Source organism: Aethalodelphis obliquidens, unplaced genomic scaffold (genome assembly GCF_003676395.1).
Source record: "Aethalodelphis obliquidens isolate GAN/ISIS:26980383/991018 unplaced genomic scaffold, ASM367639v1 scaffold58, whole genome shotgun sequence".
Taxonomy (NCBI): Eukaryota; Metazoa; Chordata; class Mammalia; order Artiodactyla; family Delphinidae; genus Aethalodelphis; species Aethalodelphis obliquidens.
Window position 1 is genome coordinate 12,001,711 of NW_020838002.1, and position 17,174 is coordinate 12,018,884.

Here is a 17,174-nt window from a genome sequence, read left to right on the forward strand (position 1 = left end):
TCAGTACCTCTGCTTGCAAGACATGCAAAAATAGGAAAGACCCATGCAGAATTGTCTCCCCTACAAAACCCCATTTTCCTTACATTTACTAAAAGAGCCTATAGCCACCTTGGCTCTTTTTTTCTCAAATAATTTGGTAGCATGCACATTACTTTTTTTTTTAATTTTATTTTATTTTTTTATACAGCAGGTTCTTATTAGTCATCAATTTTATACACATCAGTGTATACATGTCAAACCCAATCACCCAATTCATCACACCACCACCCCCAGCCCCCGCCACTTTCCCCCCTTGGTGTCCATACGTTTGTTCTCTACATCTGTGTCTCAATTTCTGCCCTGCAAACCGGTTCATCTGTACCATTTTTCTAGGTTCCACATATATGCGTTAATATACGATATTTGTTTTTCTCTTTCTGACTTACTTCACTCTGTATGACAGTCTCTAGATCCATCCACATCTCAACAAATGACCCAATTTCGTTCCTTTTTATGGTTGAGTAATATTCCATTGTATATATGTACCACAGCTTTATCCATTCATCTGTCGATGGGCATTTAGGTTGCTTCCACAACCTAGCTATTGTAAATAGTGCTGCAATGAACATTGGGGTGCATGTGTCTTTTGGGATTATGGTTTTCTCTGGGTATATGCCCAGTAGTGGGATTGCTGGATCATATGGTAATTCTATTTTTAGTTTTTTAAGGAACCTCCATACTGTTCTCCATAGTGGCTGTATCAATTTACATTCCCACCAACAGTGCAAGAGGGTTCCCTTTTCTCCCCACCCTCCCCAGCATTTGTTGTTTGTAGATTTTCTGATGATGCCCATTCTAACTGGTGTGAGGTGATACCTCATTGTAGTTTTGATTTGCATTTCTCTAATAATTAGTGATGTTGAGCAGCTTTTCATGTGCTTCTTGGCCATCTGCATGTCTTCTTTGGAGAAGTGTCTATTTAGGTCTTCTGCCCATTTTTGGATTGGGTGGTTTGTTTTTTTAATATTGAGCTGCATGAGCTGTTTATATATTTTGGAGACTAATCCTTTGTCCGTTGATTCGTTTGCAAATATTTTCTCCCATTCTGAGGGTTGTCTTTTTGTCTTATGTTTTCCTTTGCTGTGCAAAAGCTTTGAAGTTTCATTAGGTCCCTTTTTTTTTTTTTTTTTTTTTTTTGTGGTACGCGGGCCTCTCACTGCTGTGGCATCTCCCGTTGCGGAGCACAGGCTCCGGACGCGCAGGCTCAGCGGCCGTGGCTCACGAGTCTAGCCACTCCGCGGCATGTGGGATCTTCCCGGACCGGGGTACAAACCCGTGTCCCCTGCATCAGCAGACAGACTCTCAACCACTGCGCCACCAGGGAAGCCCCCCATTTGTTTATTTTTGTTTTTATTTCCATTACTCTAGGAGGTGGATCAAAAAAGATCTTGCTGTGATTTATGTCAAAGAGTGTTCTTCCTATGTTTTCCTCTAAGAGTTTCATAGTGTCCAGTCTTACATTTAGGTCTCGAATCCATTTTGAGTTTATTTTTGTGTATGGTGTTAGGGAGTGTTCTAATTTCATTCTTTTACATGTAGCTCTCCAGTTCTCCCAGCACCACTTATTGAACAGACTGTCATTTCTCCATTGTATATCCTTGCCTGCTTTCTCATAGATTAGCTGACCATAGGTGCGTGGGCTTATCTCTGGGCTTTCTATCCTGTTCCATTGATCTATATTTCTGTTTTTGTGCCAATACCATATTGTCTTGATTACTGTAGCTTTGTAGTACAGTCTGAAGTCAGGTAGTCTGATTCCTCCAGCTCTGCTTTTTTTCCCTCAAGACTGCTTTGGCTATTCGGGGTCTTTTGTGTCTCCATACAAATTATAAGATTTTTTTGTTTTAGCTCTGTAAAAAATGCCTTTGGTAATTTGATAGGGATTGCACTGAATCTGTAGATTGCTGTGGGTAGTATAGTCATTTCTACAATATTGATTCTTCCAATCCAAGAACATGGTATATCTCTCCATCTGTTGGTATCATCTTTAATTTCTTTCATCAGTGTCTTATAGTTTTCTGCATACAGGTCTTTTGTCTCCCTAGGTAGGTTTATTCCTAGGTGTTTTATTCTTTTTGTTGCAATGGTAAGTGGGAGTGTTTCCTTAATTTCTCTTTCAGATTTTTCATCATTAGAATATAGGAATGCAAGAGATTTCTGTGCATTAATTTTGTATCCTGCAAATTTACCGAATTCATTGATTAGCTCTGTAGTTTTCTGGTGGCATGTTTAGGATTCTCTATGTATAGTATCATGTCATCTGCAAACAGTGACAGTTTTATTTCCTCTTTTCCTATTTGTATTCCTTTTATTTCTTTTACTTCTCTGATTGCCGTGGCTAGGACTTCCAATACTATGTTGAATAATAGTGGTGAGAGTGGGCATCCTTGTCTTGTTCCTGATCTTAGAGGAAATGCTTTCAGTTTTTCACCATTGAGAATGATGTTTGCTGTGGGTGTGTCGTATATGGCCTTTATTATGTTGAGGTAGGTTCCCCCTATGCCCACTTTCTGGAGAGTTTTTATCATAAATGCGTGTTGAATTTTGTCAAAAAGCTTTTTCTGCATCTATTGAGATGATCACACGGTTTTTCTTCTTCAGTTTGTTAATATGGTGTATCACATTGATGGACTTGCATATATTGAAGAATCCTTGCATCCCTGGGATAAATCCCACTTGATCATGGTGTGTGATCCTTTTAATGTGTTGCTGGATTCTGTTTGCTAGTGTTTTGTTAAGGATTTTTGCATCTATATTCATCAGTGATATTGGTCTGTAATTTTCTTTTTTTGTAGTATCTTTGTCTGGTTTTGGTATCAGGGTGATGGTGGCCTCTTAGAATGAGTTTGGGAGTGTTCCTTCCTCCGTAATTTTTTGGAAGAGTTTGAGAAGGATGGGTGTTAGCTCTTCTCTAAATGTTTGATAGAATTCACCTGTGAAGCCATCTGGTCCTGGACTTTTGTTTCTTGGAAGATTTTAAATCACAGTTTCAATTTCAATACTTGTGATTGGTCTGTTCATATTTTCTATTTCTTCCCGGTTCAGTCTTGGAAGGTTATACTTGTCTAAGAATTTGTCCATTTCTTCCAGGTTGCCCATTTTATTGGCATAGAGTTTCTTGTAGTAGTCTCTTAGGATGCTTTGTATTTCTGCGGTGCCTGTTGTAACTTCTCCTTTTTCATTTTTAATTTTATTGACTTGAGTTCTCTCCCTCTTTTTCTTGATGAGTCTGGCTAATGGTTTATCAATTTTGTTTATCTTCTCAAAGAACCAGCTTTTAGTTTTATTGATCTTTGCTATTGTTTTCTTTGTTTCTATTTCATTTATTTCTGCTCTGATCTTTATGATTTCTTTCCTTCTGCTAACTTTGGGTTTTGTTTGTTCTTATTTCTCTAGTTCCTTTAGGTGTAAGGTTAGATTGTTTGAGATTTTTCTTGTTTCTTGAGGTAGGATTGTATTGCTATAAACTTCCGTCTTAGAACTGCTTTTGCTGCATCCCATAGGTTTTGGATCGTCGTGTTTTCATTGTCATTTGTCTCTAGGTATTTTTTGATTTCCTCTTTGATTTCTTTAGTGATCTCTTGGTTATTTAGTAACGTATTGTTTAGCCTCCAAACGTGTTTGTGTTTTTTACGTTTTTTTCCCTGTCATTCATTTCTAATCTCATAGTGTTGTGGTCAGAAAAGATGCTTGATATGATTTCAATTTTCTTAAGTTTACTGAGGCTTCATTTGTGACCCAAGATGTGATCTATCCTGGAGGATGTTCCGTGAGCACTTGAGAAGAAAGTGTAATCTGCTGTTTTTGGATGGACTATCCTATAAATATCAATTAAATCTATGTGGTCTATTGTGTCATTTAAAGCTTCTGTTTCCTTATTTATTTTCATTTTGGATGACCTGTCCATTGGTGTAAGTGAGGTGTTAAAGTCCCCCACTATTATTGTGTTTCTGTTGACTTCCTCTTTTATAGCTGTTAGCAGTTGCCTGATGTATTGAGGTGCTCCTGTGTTGGGTGCATATATATTTATAGTTGTTATATCTTCTTCTTGGATTGATCCCTTGATCATTATGTAGTGTCCTTCCTTGTTTCTTGTAACATTCTTTATTTTAAAGTCTATTTTATCTGATATGAGTATTGCTACTCCAGCTTTCTTTTGATTTCCGTTTGCATGGAATATCTTTTTCCATCCCCTCACTTTCAGTCTGTATGTATCCCTAGGTCTGAAGTGGGTCTCTTGTAGACAACATATATATGGGTCTTGTTTTTGTATCCATTCAGCAAGCCTGTGTCTTTTGGTTGGAGCATTTAATCCATTCACATTTAAGGTAATTATAGATATGTATGTTCCTATGACCATTCTCTTAATTGTTTTGGGTTTGTTTTTGTAGGTCCTTTTCTTCTCTTGTGTTTCCCACTTAGAGAAGTTCCTTTAACATTTGTTGTAGAGCTGGTTTGGTGGTGCTGAATTCTCTTAGCTTTTGCTTGTCTGTAAAACTTTTGATTTCTCCATCGAATCTGAATGAGATCCTTGCCGGGTAGAGTAATCTTGGTTGTAGGTTCTTCCCTTTCATCACTTTCAGTATATCGTGCCACTCCCTTCTGGCTTGTAGAGTTTCTGCTGAGAAATCAGCTGTTAACCTTATGGGAGTTCCCTTGTATGTTATTTGTCATTTTTCCCTTGCTGCTTTCAATAATTTTTCTTTGTCTTTAATTTTTGCCATTTGATTATTACGTTTCTCAGCATGTTTCTCCTTGGGTTTATCCTGTATGGGACTCTCTGCACTTCCTGGACTTGGGTGGCTATTTCCTTTCCCATGTTAGGGAAGTTTTCGACTATAATCTCTTCAAATATTTTCTCGGTGCTTTCTCTCTCTCTTCTCCTTCTGGGACGCGTGTAATTCGAGTGTTGTTGCGTTTAATGTTGTCCCAGAGGTCTCTTAGGCTGTCTTCATTTCTTTTCCTTCTTTTTTCTTTATTCTGTTCAGCAGCAGTGAACTCCACCATTCTGTCTTCCAGGTCACTTATCCGTTCTTCTGCCTCAGTTATTCTGCTATTGATTCCTTCTAGTGTATTTTTCATTTCAGTTATTGTATTGTTCATCTCTGTTTGTTTGTCCTTTAATTTTTCTAGGTCTTTGTTAAACATTTCTTGCATCTTCTCGACCTTTGCCTCCATTCTTTTTCGAGGTCCTGGATCATCTTCACTATCATTATTCTGAATTCTTTTTCTGGAAGGTTGCCTATCTCCACTTCATTTAGTTGTTTTTCTGGGGTTTTATCTTGTTCCTTCATCTGGTTCACAGCCCTCTGCCTTTTCATCTTGTCTATCTTTCTGTGAATGCAGTTTTTGTTCCACTGGCTGCAGGACTGTAGTTCTTCTTGCTTCTGCTGTCTGCCCTCTGGTGGATGAGGCTATCTAAGAGGCTTGTCCAAGTTTCCTGATGGGAGGGACTGGTGGTGGGTAGAGCTGGCTGTTGCTCTGGTGGGCAGAGCTCAGTAGAACTTCAATTCGCTTGACTGCTAATGGGTGGGGCTGGGTTCCCTCCCTGTTGGTTGTTTGGCCTGAGACCACCCAACACTTGAGCCTGCAGGCTCTTTGGTGGGGCTAATGGCAGCCTCCGGGAGGGCTCATGCTAAGGAGTACTTCTCAGAACTTCTGCTGCCAGTGTCCTTGTCCTCATGGTGAGCCACAGCCACCCACCGCCTCTGCAGGAGACCCTCCAACACTAGCAGGTAGGTCTAGTTCAGTCTCCCCTGGGGTCACTGCTCCTTCCCCTGGGTCCCGACGTGCACACTACTTTGTGTGTTCCTTCCAAGAGTGGAGTCTCTGTTTCCCCCAGTCCTGTCAGAGTCCTGCGATCAAATCCCACTAGCCTTCAAAGTCTGATTCTCTAGGAATTCCTCCTCCCGTTGCCGGACCCTCAGGTTCGGAAGCCTGAAGTGGGGCTCAGAACCTTCACTCCAGTGGGTGGACTTCTGTGGTATAAGTGTTCTCCAGTCTGTGAGTCACCCACCCAGCAGTTATGGGATTTGATTTTATTGTGATTGTGCCCCTCGTACCGTCTCATTGTGGCTTCTCCTTTGTCTTTGGATGTGGGGTAACGTTTTTGGTGAGTTCCAGTGTCTTCCTGTCAACGATTGTTCAGCAGTTAGTTGTGATTCTGGTGTTCTCACAAGAGGGAGTGAGAGCACATCCTTCTACTCCGCCATCTTGGTTCAGGCTCCTACTTATTTTTTTAAATTAATTAATTAATTATTTTGGCTGCGTTGGGTCTTCGTTGCTGAGCACGGGCTTTCTGTAGTTGCAGCGAGCGGGGGTTACTCTTCATTGCGGTGCGTGGGCTTCTCATTGCGGTGGCTTCTCTTGTTGTGGAGCACGGGCTCTAGGCGTGCGGGTGTCAGTAGTTGTGGCATGTGGGCTCAGTAGTTGTGGCTCGTGGGCTCTAGGGTGCAGGCTCAGCAACTGTGGCACACGGGCTTAGTTGCTCTGCGGCATGTGGGATCGTCCTGGACCAGGGCTCAAACCCGTGTCCCCTGCATTGGCAGGCAGATTCTTAAACACTGCACCACCAGGGAAGTCCCAACCACCTTGGTTCCTGATTGCAAAATTCAAAAGTTTACTCTGGCTAATTTAAAGAAAAAAAATAGAGCTCACAGAATGGCTGGAAGACTTGACAATTGGAAGTCAGGTTCTCTCTCTGGGGCTGGGCTCATCTTCCCTAATTTCAACAAAGCCCTACCTAATACCTGAAAATAGGATTTTATTAGCAAGAATGGAAAAGAAATAGCTCCTCTGTATTGGGGTAACCAGTCTCTAGAATGGCTCCCAATGACCCTTGTCTCCTGGTAGTCACACTCTAATGTAGACCCTTCCCAAATGAAATAAGGCCAACCTGGGTAATTGATAGGATATTGTGGAAATGACAGAGTGTGACTTTCAAGGCTAGGTAATAAAAGACCCTGTGGCTTCTGTCTTGCTGTCTCACTCTAGAGAAAGCCAGTTGCCATGTCTTCAGCACACTCAAGCAACCCTATGGAGAGGTTCATTACACTGAGGAACTCAGGCCTCCTGCCAGCTTCAGTTTTCTTGTTTCCTCATCCATAAATGGGTACAACAATCACCATCTTGATGCCTTTAAAAGGTAATTGAGGGCCTTCCCTGGTGGTCCAGTGGTTAAGACTCTGCGCTCCCAATGCAGAGGTCCCGGATTCTATCTCTGGTCAGGGAACTAGATCCCACATGAATGCTGCAACTAAGAGTTCTCATGCCACAGTGAAGATCCCACATGCTGCAACTAAGACCCGATGCAGTGGAAGGAAGGGAGGGAGGGAGGGAGGGAGGAAGGAAGGAAGGAAGGAAGGGCAGGAGAGAGAGAGAGAAAGAAAGAGAGAGAGAGAGGGGGAGAGAGATAGACAGAAAGAATGAAAGAACGAAAGAAATTGAAAGAAAATTACCTTCCAAAAGGTAAAGAAAAGCCCTGCATAATCTGAGGCCCCATTTCCTCTCTTCCTCAGAGCCTGCCTGTCATTACTATTCCTGGGATATGCTAACCATCCTCCTGCCTAGAGTGTTTTTATTTTTTCGGCTGAGCCACATGGCTTGCGAGATTTTAGTTCCCCAACCAGGGACTGAACCCAGGCCACGGCAGTGAAAGCGCTGAGTCCTAACCACTGGACCTCTGGGAAATTCCCCTGCCTGGAGCTTTTGCACTGGCTGTTCCCTCTGCCCGAGTACCCTTCCCGAAGATATGCTTCCTCACTTCTCTTAGGTCCCTGCTCAGTCATCACCATAGCAGCGAGGCCTTTCCTGACCCCCTTATAGAAAATACCTCCCCCTTCTCCTTTAGTCCTTTAGTTTTCTCCCTGGTATTTATCACCGTCTGACTTACTACAGACTTGTAAGTTTGTTATCTGTCATCCAACACCCACCAACATATAAGCAGCCTCCATGAGGTCAGGGACTTCATTTATAGCTACACCCTCAGGGCCATAATAGTGCGTGGCACACAGGAGGTACTCAGGAAATATTTGTTGAATGAATGCATTGCTGTGGCCATGGGGTGAGGTACTATGATTGACAGCCCACTCTGGAGGAAGCACGTGGGTAGAGTGGGAGGGGTTCTCCAGAGAAATTAGGGAGCATGGTGCACAAACAAGGCTGCTGGGAGAATCAGTGAGAGCTGGGACCCCCCCAGTCTTAATAGTCTGATACTTCCCACATTCGCGATTCCTCTATTCTTCACAACACCCTGGAGAGGTAGATATTACTATTCCCATTTTATAATTGAGGCAACTAAGGCACAGAGAGGCTAGGCAGTATATGAAGGCCACAGAGGGCTTCAGGAAAGGGTCCAAGGCCAAACTCGTGTATGGACTCTGTCGCTGCATCTATTTCATCCCTATCCTACGGTGCTCACTAAACACCAAGGGGCATGGCATCCCCTGGCCCCGCTTCTCGCCCTCATTTCCCAAAAGCCCCCACCAGTGTCAACCAAGTGAGAGAAGCCAGCCCCAGCCTTCCTCTGCTCCCCAGGCTCCAGGGCGGGCAATGCCAGGAAGGGTTAACAAGGAGTGTTTGTAGCAGCCACTGTCTCCAAGGAGAGGAAAGCAGAGTGGAGAGGCCGCCAGCCAGACTCCAGGCTGGCCGGTGGTGGGTGGGATGCAGCTAGCACAGCCTGTCCAGCCCTGGGGGGAGAAAGGAGTGTCCTCACCTCCATCTGTCCTGGGAGGTGGCGACCTCTGAGCGGACTGGGCAGCTGGGGTGTGAGGTCGCTGCAGGGCTACCAAGTAGGAAAGTTCTGGCAGGGACTGAGGAATGGGGAGGGGGAGGGGGCAGGCCTGGCCCAGCCCAGTGGTGGCAGTGACAGTGGCTGAAGCCAGCGGCAAGTAGCAGAGCCGTCCTGGGCTCTCGGAGGACAAGGGGAACCCCCGAGTCAGGGAGAACCCAGCAGGCGGTAGGAGTGAAGACACAGCTGTGGGAGAGAGGAGGCAGCCGCCCCTTCCCCGGCTGGTGGTCCAGCCATGGCCCAGCCTGGGGTTGGCAGGAGGAGGCCTGGGACCCCGAGGCCTCCGGTGAGCAGCATCCGGCCCTTTAAGTCCAGCGAGCAGTACCTGGAAGCCATGAAGGAGGACCTGGCCGAGTGGCTTCGGGATCTCTACGGGCTGGACATCGACGCGGCTAACTTCCTGCAGGCGCTGGAGACGGGCCTGGCGCTGTGCCAGCATGCCAACGCCGTCACTGAGGCCGCCCTGGCCTTCCTGGCTGAGGCACCTGCCCGAGCCCAAAGCATTCCCCTGCCCCGGGCCGGGGTCTCCTGCAATGGGGCCGCCCAGCCAGGCACCTTCCAGGCCCGGGACAACATCTCCAACTTCATCCAGTGGTGCCGCAAGGAGATGGGTATCCAAGGTAAGCACCCTGGCCCCCCCCTCCCCAGACCCTTATCTTGTCAGGCGTCAATCTCCTCTCTGAGGCTCAGGCTGCATCAGGGGTCAGGAGCCATGGTCCTCCTTCCAGATTTGCCTTGGGCCAGCTCATTCCTTTTCATGCCTCAGTTTCCCAATCTCATAGGAAATCCCCAATAAATAAATGTGTTGATTGGATGATTCGAGCACCTATCTCCTTTGGGTAGAGCGTCGTGCTGGGCACCGAGCGCTAAGAGGGCTGAGAACCAGTGCCAAGAAGTTTGTGGCCCAGGAAGAGAGACAGCTGAGAAGATGCATAAATTATAGCCCAACGTGGTAGAAGCTCAAGGAGAGGCATCTGTGCTGGGGAGACAGAGGCGGAAACAGCCACCTGATGGGCCTGGAAAGACCATATAGTGGATGGAGATTTGAGCTGAGTCTTGGAGAATAAAAAGAAGTTTGGCGGACAGGGGGTTCTAGGCAGGGGGGCACAAAGAAGGCGTGTGTTTGGGCTACAGTGGGGTGGGGAGGGGACAGGGGAGGAGGCAAGTGGATGTTAGGGAGGGGCCAGCCGTGTTTGGGCCTTCCAAGACTCTAGGACTGATATCAGGCTCCCTCATCTCCTTGGCCTTGGACCCAGCAGCGGGGATGAAGCTGGATGCCGGGGATGAAGCTGGATGCCGCACCATCCTTCAGACCAAAGGCAGTGGGGGTGTGGCAGAGGGAGGGGTCAGGCCTGGCCTACCGGCCAGTCGGTGGCAACACAATACGGAACAGGACTGGAGGGTTGATAAAGGCCAGTGTTTTATCGGGCACTTACCATGTGCCAGACATTGCCTGCAAACACATAACTATCCCTACAGCAACCCCATGAAACAGACTACTTTCCCGTTTTACAGAAGAGGAGACTGAAGCTGGGACTAGCCCAAGGTCATACATCCGGTGGGTGGGAGCGTCAGGGTTCCAAAGCTGGCAGTCAGGCTCCAGAGCCTGTACTCACCCCAGCCTGGTTATGTGTGGGCTGGGAGTTGAGTCTGGGGTGCCTGGTGGTTACTGGAGGTGAGAGGCGCGGATGGGAAGCAGCACAGACTGCTTCTTGCTCCTGGACCCATCCTGGCAAACAGAGCGGGGAGAAGGGCTGGTGGAGTTAGGCTCCTTCGCTTGGCTGTGTCCCCTCTTCTCCCTCCCACCCTGCCCCGCCATAAGGCAGCCACCTCGTCTTGCACTCAGTACCTGAGCAATTCTGTCCAGACCCTCCTAGGGGCTGGCTTGCCGCCAAGAACCTGAGACGCAACCCCCCATCCCCCATGCCTGCGTCCGCGCCCTGGTCCAGGATGGCCCCAGGGCTACCCCACCTGTTCCGCTTTCTTGCTCCGGGCAGGTCAGCAGGGATCTCAGGCTGCCTACCCTCCTCTCCCCTCTCCCGCCCCGGCCAGAGGTGCTGATGTTCGAGACGGATGACCTGGTTCTGCGCAAGAACGTGAAGAACGTGGTGTTGTGCCTGCTGGAGCTGGGCCGCCGGGCCCGGCGCTTCGGCGTCGCGGCGCCCAGCCTGGTGCGGCTGGAGGAGGACATCGACCAGGAACTGCGGCTGGAGCTGGCCCTGCCCCCGCCCGACCCCCCGCCGCCGCCCGAGCCCCCCACGCGCCCGCCCTGCCACTTCCGCAACCTGGACCAGTTGGTGAGGGCTCCGGACACGCCCTCGGCCCCGCCTTCCTTCGCCCCGCCTCCCTCTCCCCCTCCGAATCCGGCCCCTCTGAGCCACCCCCTTCTTCAGCCCCCGTCCCCTCCTCGACACTCTCTCACCGCGTGGTTGTTAAGTAAGTCGTGTCCACTTGGAGCCTCGATGCTCATCGTTTTCTTTATGAATCCAGCACCCTACGCCTCTCTCGTTTAAACCCCGTGGGACGGTTGTTAAGAACGCAGAACCTTTTCTGACTGCTTGGTTTAAGTCTTAGTTCCACTGCTTTGCAGCCGTGTGACTGGGCAAATTATTTGCCCTCTCTGTGCCTCAGCTCCCTTATCTGTACTGTGGAGATGTAACCGTGCCTACCTTCCACGACCGCGGTGGCTGTTAGATGAGCCAGCGCACGTGAAGCGCTCAGCCAGTGTCTGGCACAGAGGGTCCTGTCCTGGGAGTTAGCTCTGACTGTGACTAGGAATCACTTCTACCACCAAGGAATCGAGCTCAGGGAGGTTTCTTACCTTGCCCAAGGCCTATAGTGCGGTGGAGGCAGGATTCCCACCCAAACCTGTCAGGTTCCAAGGTCCACCTTAACCATCACACTCCACGGCCTCTGTTAGCTGACTCACGAGGGTGCTGGGCCGTAGGTGACCACTCAAGGTCTTGTTCTTGTTGAGCCATTAAAAGGCTTCTCTACGTGCTTCTCAGCCCCCAGCCCTGACTTGGCAGAAGCCTTGGGTCTGGGGGGCAGGCAGGCCGCCCGTTGGGCTTGACCCAGCGTGCAGGGGGAGCTTGGCTACCTGGGCAGAGGGGAGGGCTGAACCCATTGCCCACTGCCCGCAGGTTCAGAGCCTGGTGAGCCGCTGCACGTGCCCGGTTCAGTTCTCCATGGTCAAGGTGTCCGAGGGGAAGTACCGCGTGGGAGACTCCAACACCCTCATCTTCATCCGGGTAAGTCCCTGGTCGGGGGGTGGAGGGCTCTCTCTGGGGTCAGCAGAATCAGGTTTCCTTCCGTGGGACTTTGCCCAGGCCTGAAGGCAAGGACAGGAAATCACCATTCATCGCCAGTTATCAGGCCTTGGGGCTTTCCTTCTCTCCCTTGGAGAATTCCAGAAGATTCCTGACAAAGTTGGCAAGCATGTCCCCTCCTTCCATGAGGGCAGCCAGAACCAGAACCTCCCCCCCATCTGCCTCCACCTTAGTTCAGAAGGGGGTCTCCCCAGTCAGAAGTGAGGATGAAGCGTACTCCCACTTTTCCACCCACAGGCTTGGTCACAGCAAGGGGCCTGAGACCCCTTCCCGCCCCCCCCCCCTCCCAGTTTGTGTTCCCCGCAGGGCCCAGCCACATCAGCCCCGCGGTCCGGTCCGCGGCTCACATGCCCAGCTTGGTGCCTTCTGAGCGGCAGTACAAGTCTGAACTGTGCCTCCCACCACTCCCCACTCCCCACCCCCTCCACCCCGCCCCATGCCTGGCCACCTGGCCAGAAACAGTCTGCACCTGGGGGTGTGGCCAGCGGCTCAGGGGCACAGCTAAGCCTTCTTCTCCTTGGGTCGGGCCACACCTGGGGGCAGAGCCAGCTCCCTGGGCCCTCACCCAGAGCCTGAGCCAAGAGCTCGGCGAAGCAGGTGGGGATGGATTGTGGCGCCCCGTTTCCACTAAGGAAGTGGACGCCTGGAGAGGCTACGTGACCTGGAGTGGAGTCGGGCCAGGACTCCTGCGGGTCCTTTAACACACACACCACGAGAGCAAAGCCAGCGCCCCCCACCCCGTTTCTGATACAAACGTGCGCAGGCGTCAACCGCTTCCCAGCGAAGGGAGAGGAGGGAGTCGGGAGGTAGACTACACAGTGCTTGGGAGATCCCTTGTCTCGCCGTGGGGCAGCTTGCTGTTCGTCAGCTTGGCCTCCACCCTTGACAACATGTGCTATCTGATGCCAGTCCTGCAGGGGACTCAGGCTGCAACATAGGCACGCTCCCAACTACACGTGTGCATGTGTACGTGGACGGGAGCAAGGGCTGAAGGCCTGCAGGCTGGTCCATGGAGAGGGGACTCCCTCACCTTGCCCTCCACCTCACCCTTGCCCCCTGCAGATCCTCCGGAACCACGTGATGGTGCGTGTGGGGGGCGGCTGGGACACACTCGGTCACTATCTGGACAAACATGACCCCTGCCGGTGCACATCCCTCTGTAAGTCCCCTGAGAGTCCTTTCCCTATGACTCCATGTCGGGAGGCCGGAAGCGGACGCGGGAGGTAGGCCTGATCTCCAGGGGCAAGAGGTGTGCAGGGGGTGGAGGAAGGAAGATACTGTAGAAGGTACAGGTGTGGGTGGCCTCTCAGCTCTAGGCGGAAAGCGGGCCAGCCACGGTGCAGTACCAACTTGAGCCACAAGGTGGCGCCAAATACACAGAGAATCAGCATTTGGTCATGAGGGCATGTGGTCAGGGCTTAGGTCTGGCTCTGATGGAGGCGCCAAGCGTGATTTGGAAGGCCTCTAGTCTTCCCGTAATGTCCATCAGCACCTCAAGCCACCCCAAATAAGCATGCAATCTAAGCTAAAGACGTGGACTTGCAGCTTTAAACAAGTCCCCCAGCCAGACCCTCTGACCAGATTTCATCCCCTAAACCCCTCCCTTGAGGAAATTCTGGTGCTGTCACTGTCACAGTAGGTCCCACTGTCTCTAATGCGGGATTCAGGGTGTGGGACAGCTGGGGGAGGGAACGGTGGACCCCATCAGCAGGAGTTTAACCCTTTCCTCCTCTCCTGTCTCTGGGGGGCTGTGTTGGTAGCACACAAGATGGGCAGCTTCCTGAAGCCCCCTGTCCCACTGGTGCAGCATGAAGTGAGGGTGGACGATGGGCCCTCACAACCCCAGCCTACAATGACCATCAGCCGCTCCCAGAGCCCCCTGCCCTCCGTGGACTGGAAGACATACACCTCTTCAGGTCGAAAGCAGAGGCCCCCTGCCGCCTCCTCCCCTACACCCCACCGTGAACGGAGAGCAGGGGCAGGGATCCTCAGAGAGACAGCACCATTCCCGAGGTACTGGGGAGGGACAGGGCAGGGCCTCTTCCTGCTTTGGAGTCTACATTCTCAGAGGCCACCCCACCCCAAGATAAGGGGAGCAAGTCTCCCAGCAGTGCCCCTATCCCAGCAAGACCTCAGGTGTTCAGAACCAAAAAACACCCAGTACCTTTAGGATCATCTAGTTAACTTCATACACCCTCCCGTTTCACAGATGAGGAGGCTGAGGCCCATAAAGGGAACAGACTTACCCACGGTCCCTCTGCCATTTCATGGTAGAGCAGAAACTAAGACCCTCCCCACCCAAGACTGGTGACCTGTAGTTGTGGGATCTGAAGCAACCTGGGGTCCAGACCAGGCTGCTTTCTATCTGCTACACAAGGAATGGGGGAGGACAGACTTAAACAGTATCTGCTGTAAGGAAGAGTCTCTGGCAGGTACGGGGGAGAGAGAGCATCTGCTTCCTTCAACATGAAGTCTGACCCCCTGGGAGTTCTGGCTGGGGAAAGGCCATCCCTTCGCAGAGCCAGGGGACTGGGAGCCAGCGGACTGGATCAGATAACCCTGCCGATAACCTATGATTCTCCCTTTCAGGTGCCAGGAGAAGTCACTCGCCCCGTGTTGGAGGCAGCTGCCAGATGGGGACAGCCCCCCGAGCCCCCAGTCCTCACCTACTCCCAGGGGCCGAGGCACACAGTGCACCTCCTCAGGGAAGAGGGAGGACAGATACCCCCCTGAACTCCCCAGGAGAAGGACTCCCACATCTTGGGTTCATGAGCAGACAGACAGCTGGGGAACTCGTGCCAGGACCCCCATCCCCCAGGGACTCCAAGCCCCTGAGGCCACTACCACAGGGACACCAGCAGGAGGAGCATCTCCCCTGCCTTGTTCCTCCAGCCCAGCCAAGCCTGTGGGCCCCAGGCCACCACCCGGGGATGAGGCCGAGGGTGCCTCCTCCCAGCTTAGGGAGACAGCATCTGTCCATTCTCCATCCCCTGTTAAAGGACCCACCAAGATCCTGGTCCGGTTGCCCCCAGCTTGCCCCCCGACTCTGGGAAGAAGCTTTCCAGGGACTGCAAGTGGAGGTCCCAGGACAGAACTGGGGAGAGGGCCCATTCCATTAAGGGCCGTCACTGGGGACCTGTCTGGGTCCAGACATGGGGACTGCTCTGTGGAAGAGAGGCAAGAGGACCAGAAGCTGGATGTCCAGGTGACAGCAGAGGCCGGAGAGCCCTGGGGCCTGGGCCCACAGCACCAGGAGGGGAGGTGCACTCCCCTGCCCTCGGGTGGGATCAAGGAGCAAGCCATCCACCACAGCCTTGGGGAGCAGCTTTTGGCCAGCATGAAGCTGCTAGAGGTGGCTGCTGTCTGCCCCCAGGGCGCAGCGTCTGGAGTCGTTCCTCGCAGTGGAGTCTACGTGCCCAGTCTGGGTGGGCGGTGGCCTGAGCCTGGGGGTCCTTATGACAAAGTCATCCAAGAACTGGCTCAGGGCCCCCCACCCCTCCTTAAGGTGGACCTGGGAGCCTGGAAGGCAGCCCCTACAGGCTGCCCTAAGCCGGCTGCAAGTGCAGGCCCAGGAAGCCCAAAACGGCAACTGGGAGCCGAAGAGAGTGGGCTGAGGACAAAAGCACGCCCAAGTGCCAAGGGCGCCGGGACAACGAAGGTCCCAGCTCAAAGGGGGCAGGACTGCTCAGCCCCTGCTGTGTCTGCCACCCCAGAGTCCTCCACACCTTCGCCCTCCGCCCCCAGTTCTGATAAAGCCAAGGCATGTCCAGGCAAGGGCAAGAGAACACTCCGGAAGCCCTGGAGAGTCCCATCCATCTACAAGCTGAAGCTCAGGCACAGGATTCGGCCCCGGAGAGACCACAGGCCCGAGAAGCAGCCTTCACGAATCCCCAAGCCGTTGACCTGCCTCCACCTGGGTCCAGCCAAGGCACCCCCCAGGGGCAGGCTGGTGAGAGCAGTGCTGGGCAGCAATGGAGGGAAGGCAGCCCTGGGGGCTGGAGCCTCGTTGGGGGAGAAGGAGGAGGGAGAGGAGAGGAAGGGGCCAGCTGCACCCCTGGAGAGCAGCTCCCCACCTTTGGAGGGGCCTCAGCAGCTTGATCAAGCCCCCGCCTCACCTGAGGAGGAGTCTTGGGTGTGAGAAGGCGCTTCTCCTCCCCGAGCCTGTGGGTTAGAGGAGGAGGGAAGTGAAAAGATGCCCGTGTATTCGTTGCACTCCCAACTGCAGGAACAGAAAGAAAGGTCCCTCACCTCAATACAGGGCCTTGGCCAGGAGAGTTTAGAAGACAAACAGAGCCTCCATCTGGTCGGTTGAGCAGGAGGGCAACCCATGAGTCCCAGTCCAATTCCAGGGTGGTAGGGCTACTGTCTCCCAGAACAGCTCCCCAAATTCCTGTGCTCTGTCCTCCGGCCATGCCCATTTCCACAGCTCTTCTAAGTTATTAAACATGAGTGGGTCTGTCCCTGAGCCCCCAGCTCTTGAGTTCTTCACTCTACCACGGTGCAGGAAGGTGTGGCAGCATTTTCCCACCGGAGGGGAGGAGGGGGAGGGAGCTGGGGTGAGAGAGGTTTCCCCTCTGCAGCCCCAGCCGACCTTGCCAGACAGCCCTTCTCTCCTGGAAGAGGCTGCTGCCTCAGCATCACGGACAGGGACAAGGTCGCCCCACACAGGCTCCTGCAGGACTTCAAAACTTTGCTCTGGGGGCTGGGAACTGAGATCACTGAGTCAAGAGGGATGGCTGAGAGCATTCCTTAACACATCGACACGCCTGGAGTTATGATGGGTGTGGGCCGGGGCGGGGCGGGGGGGGGGGGGGCGCTGCAGAGCCTCGGCCATGAGCGGGAGGAAGACACAAAGGCAGAAGCTGGGATTGAGTCCACTTCTGAAAGTCTTCCCAAGAAAGTGGCAGAGGGAGATGTTATGCTTCTCTTCTGAATGGTTTTGATCACCTGGCGGGGTAGGTGGAGAGGAGATGAGTCCCCAGCTCTCTCCCTTTCCCTTCATTCTCCTGGTGGGCCTG

The 17,174-nt window shown here is 51.6% G+C and overlaps 1 protein-coding gene across 1 annotated transcript; it reads left to right on the plus strand.

Moving 5' to 3' along the window:
* Nucleotides 1-7,445: 7,445 nt before the first annotated feature.
* Nucleotides 7,446-16,986, plus strand: GAS2L2 (growth arrest specific 2 like 2). The gene is made up of 6 exons (XM_027087426.1): nt 7,446-9,447; nt 10,880-11,124; nt 11,971-12,078; nt 13,219-13,315; nt 13,917-14,169; nt 14,746-16,986. The coding sequence occupies exons 1-6, from the start codon at nt 9,063-9,065 to the stop codon at nt 16,292-16,294; spliced, it is 2,637 nt and encodes an 878-aa protein (XP_026943227.1). The 5' UTR covers nt 7,446-9,062; the 3' UTR covers nt 16,295-16,986.
* Nucleotides 16,987-17,174: the final 188 nt, after the last annotated feature.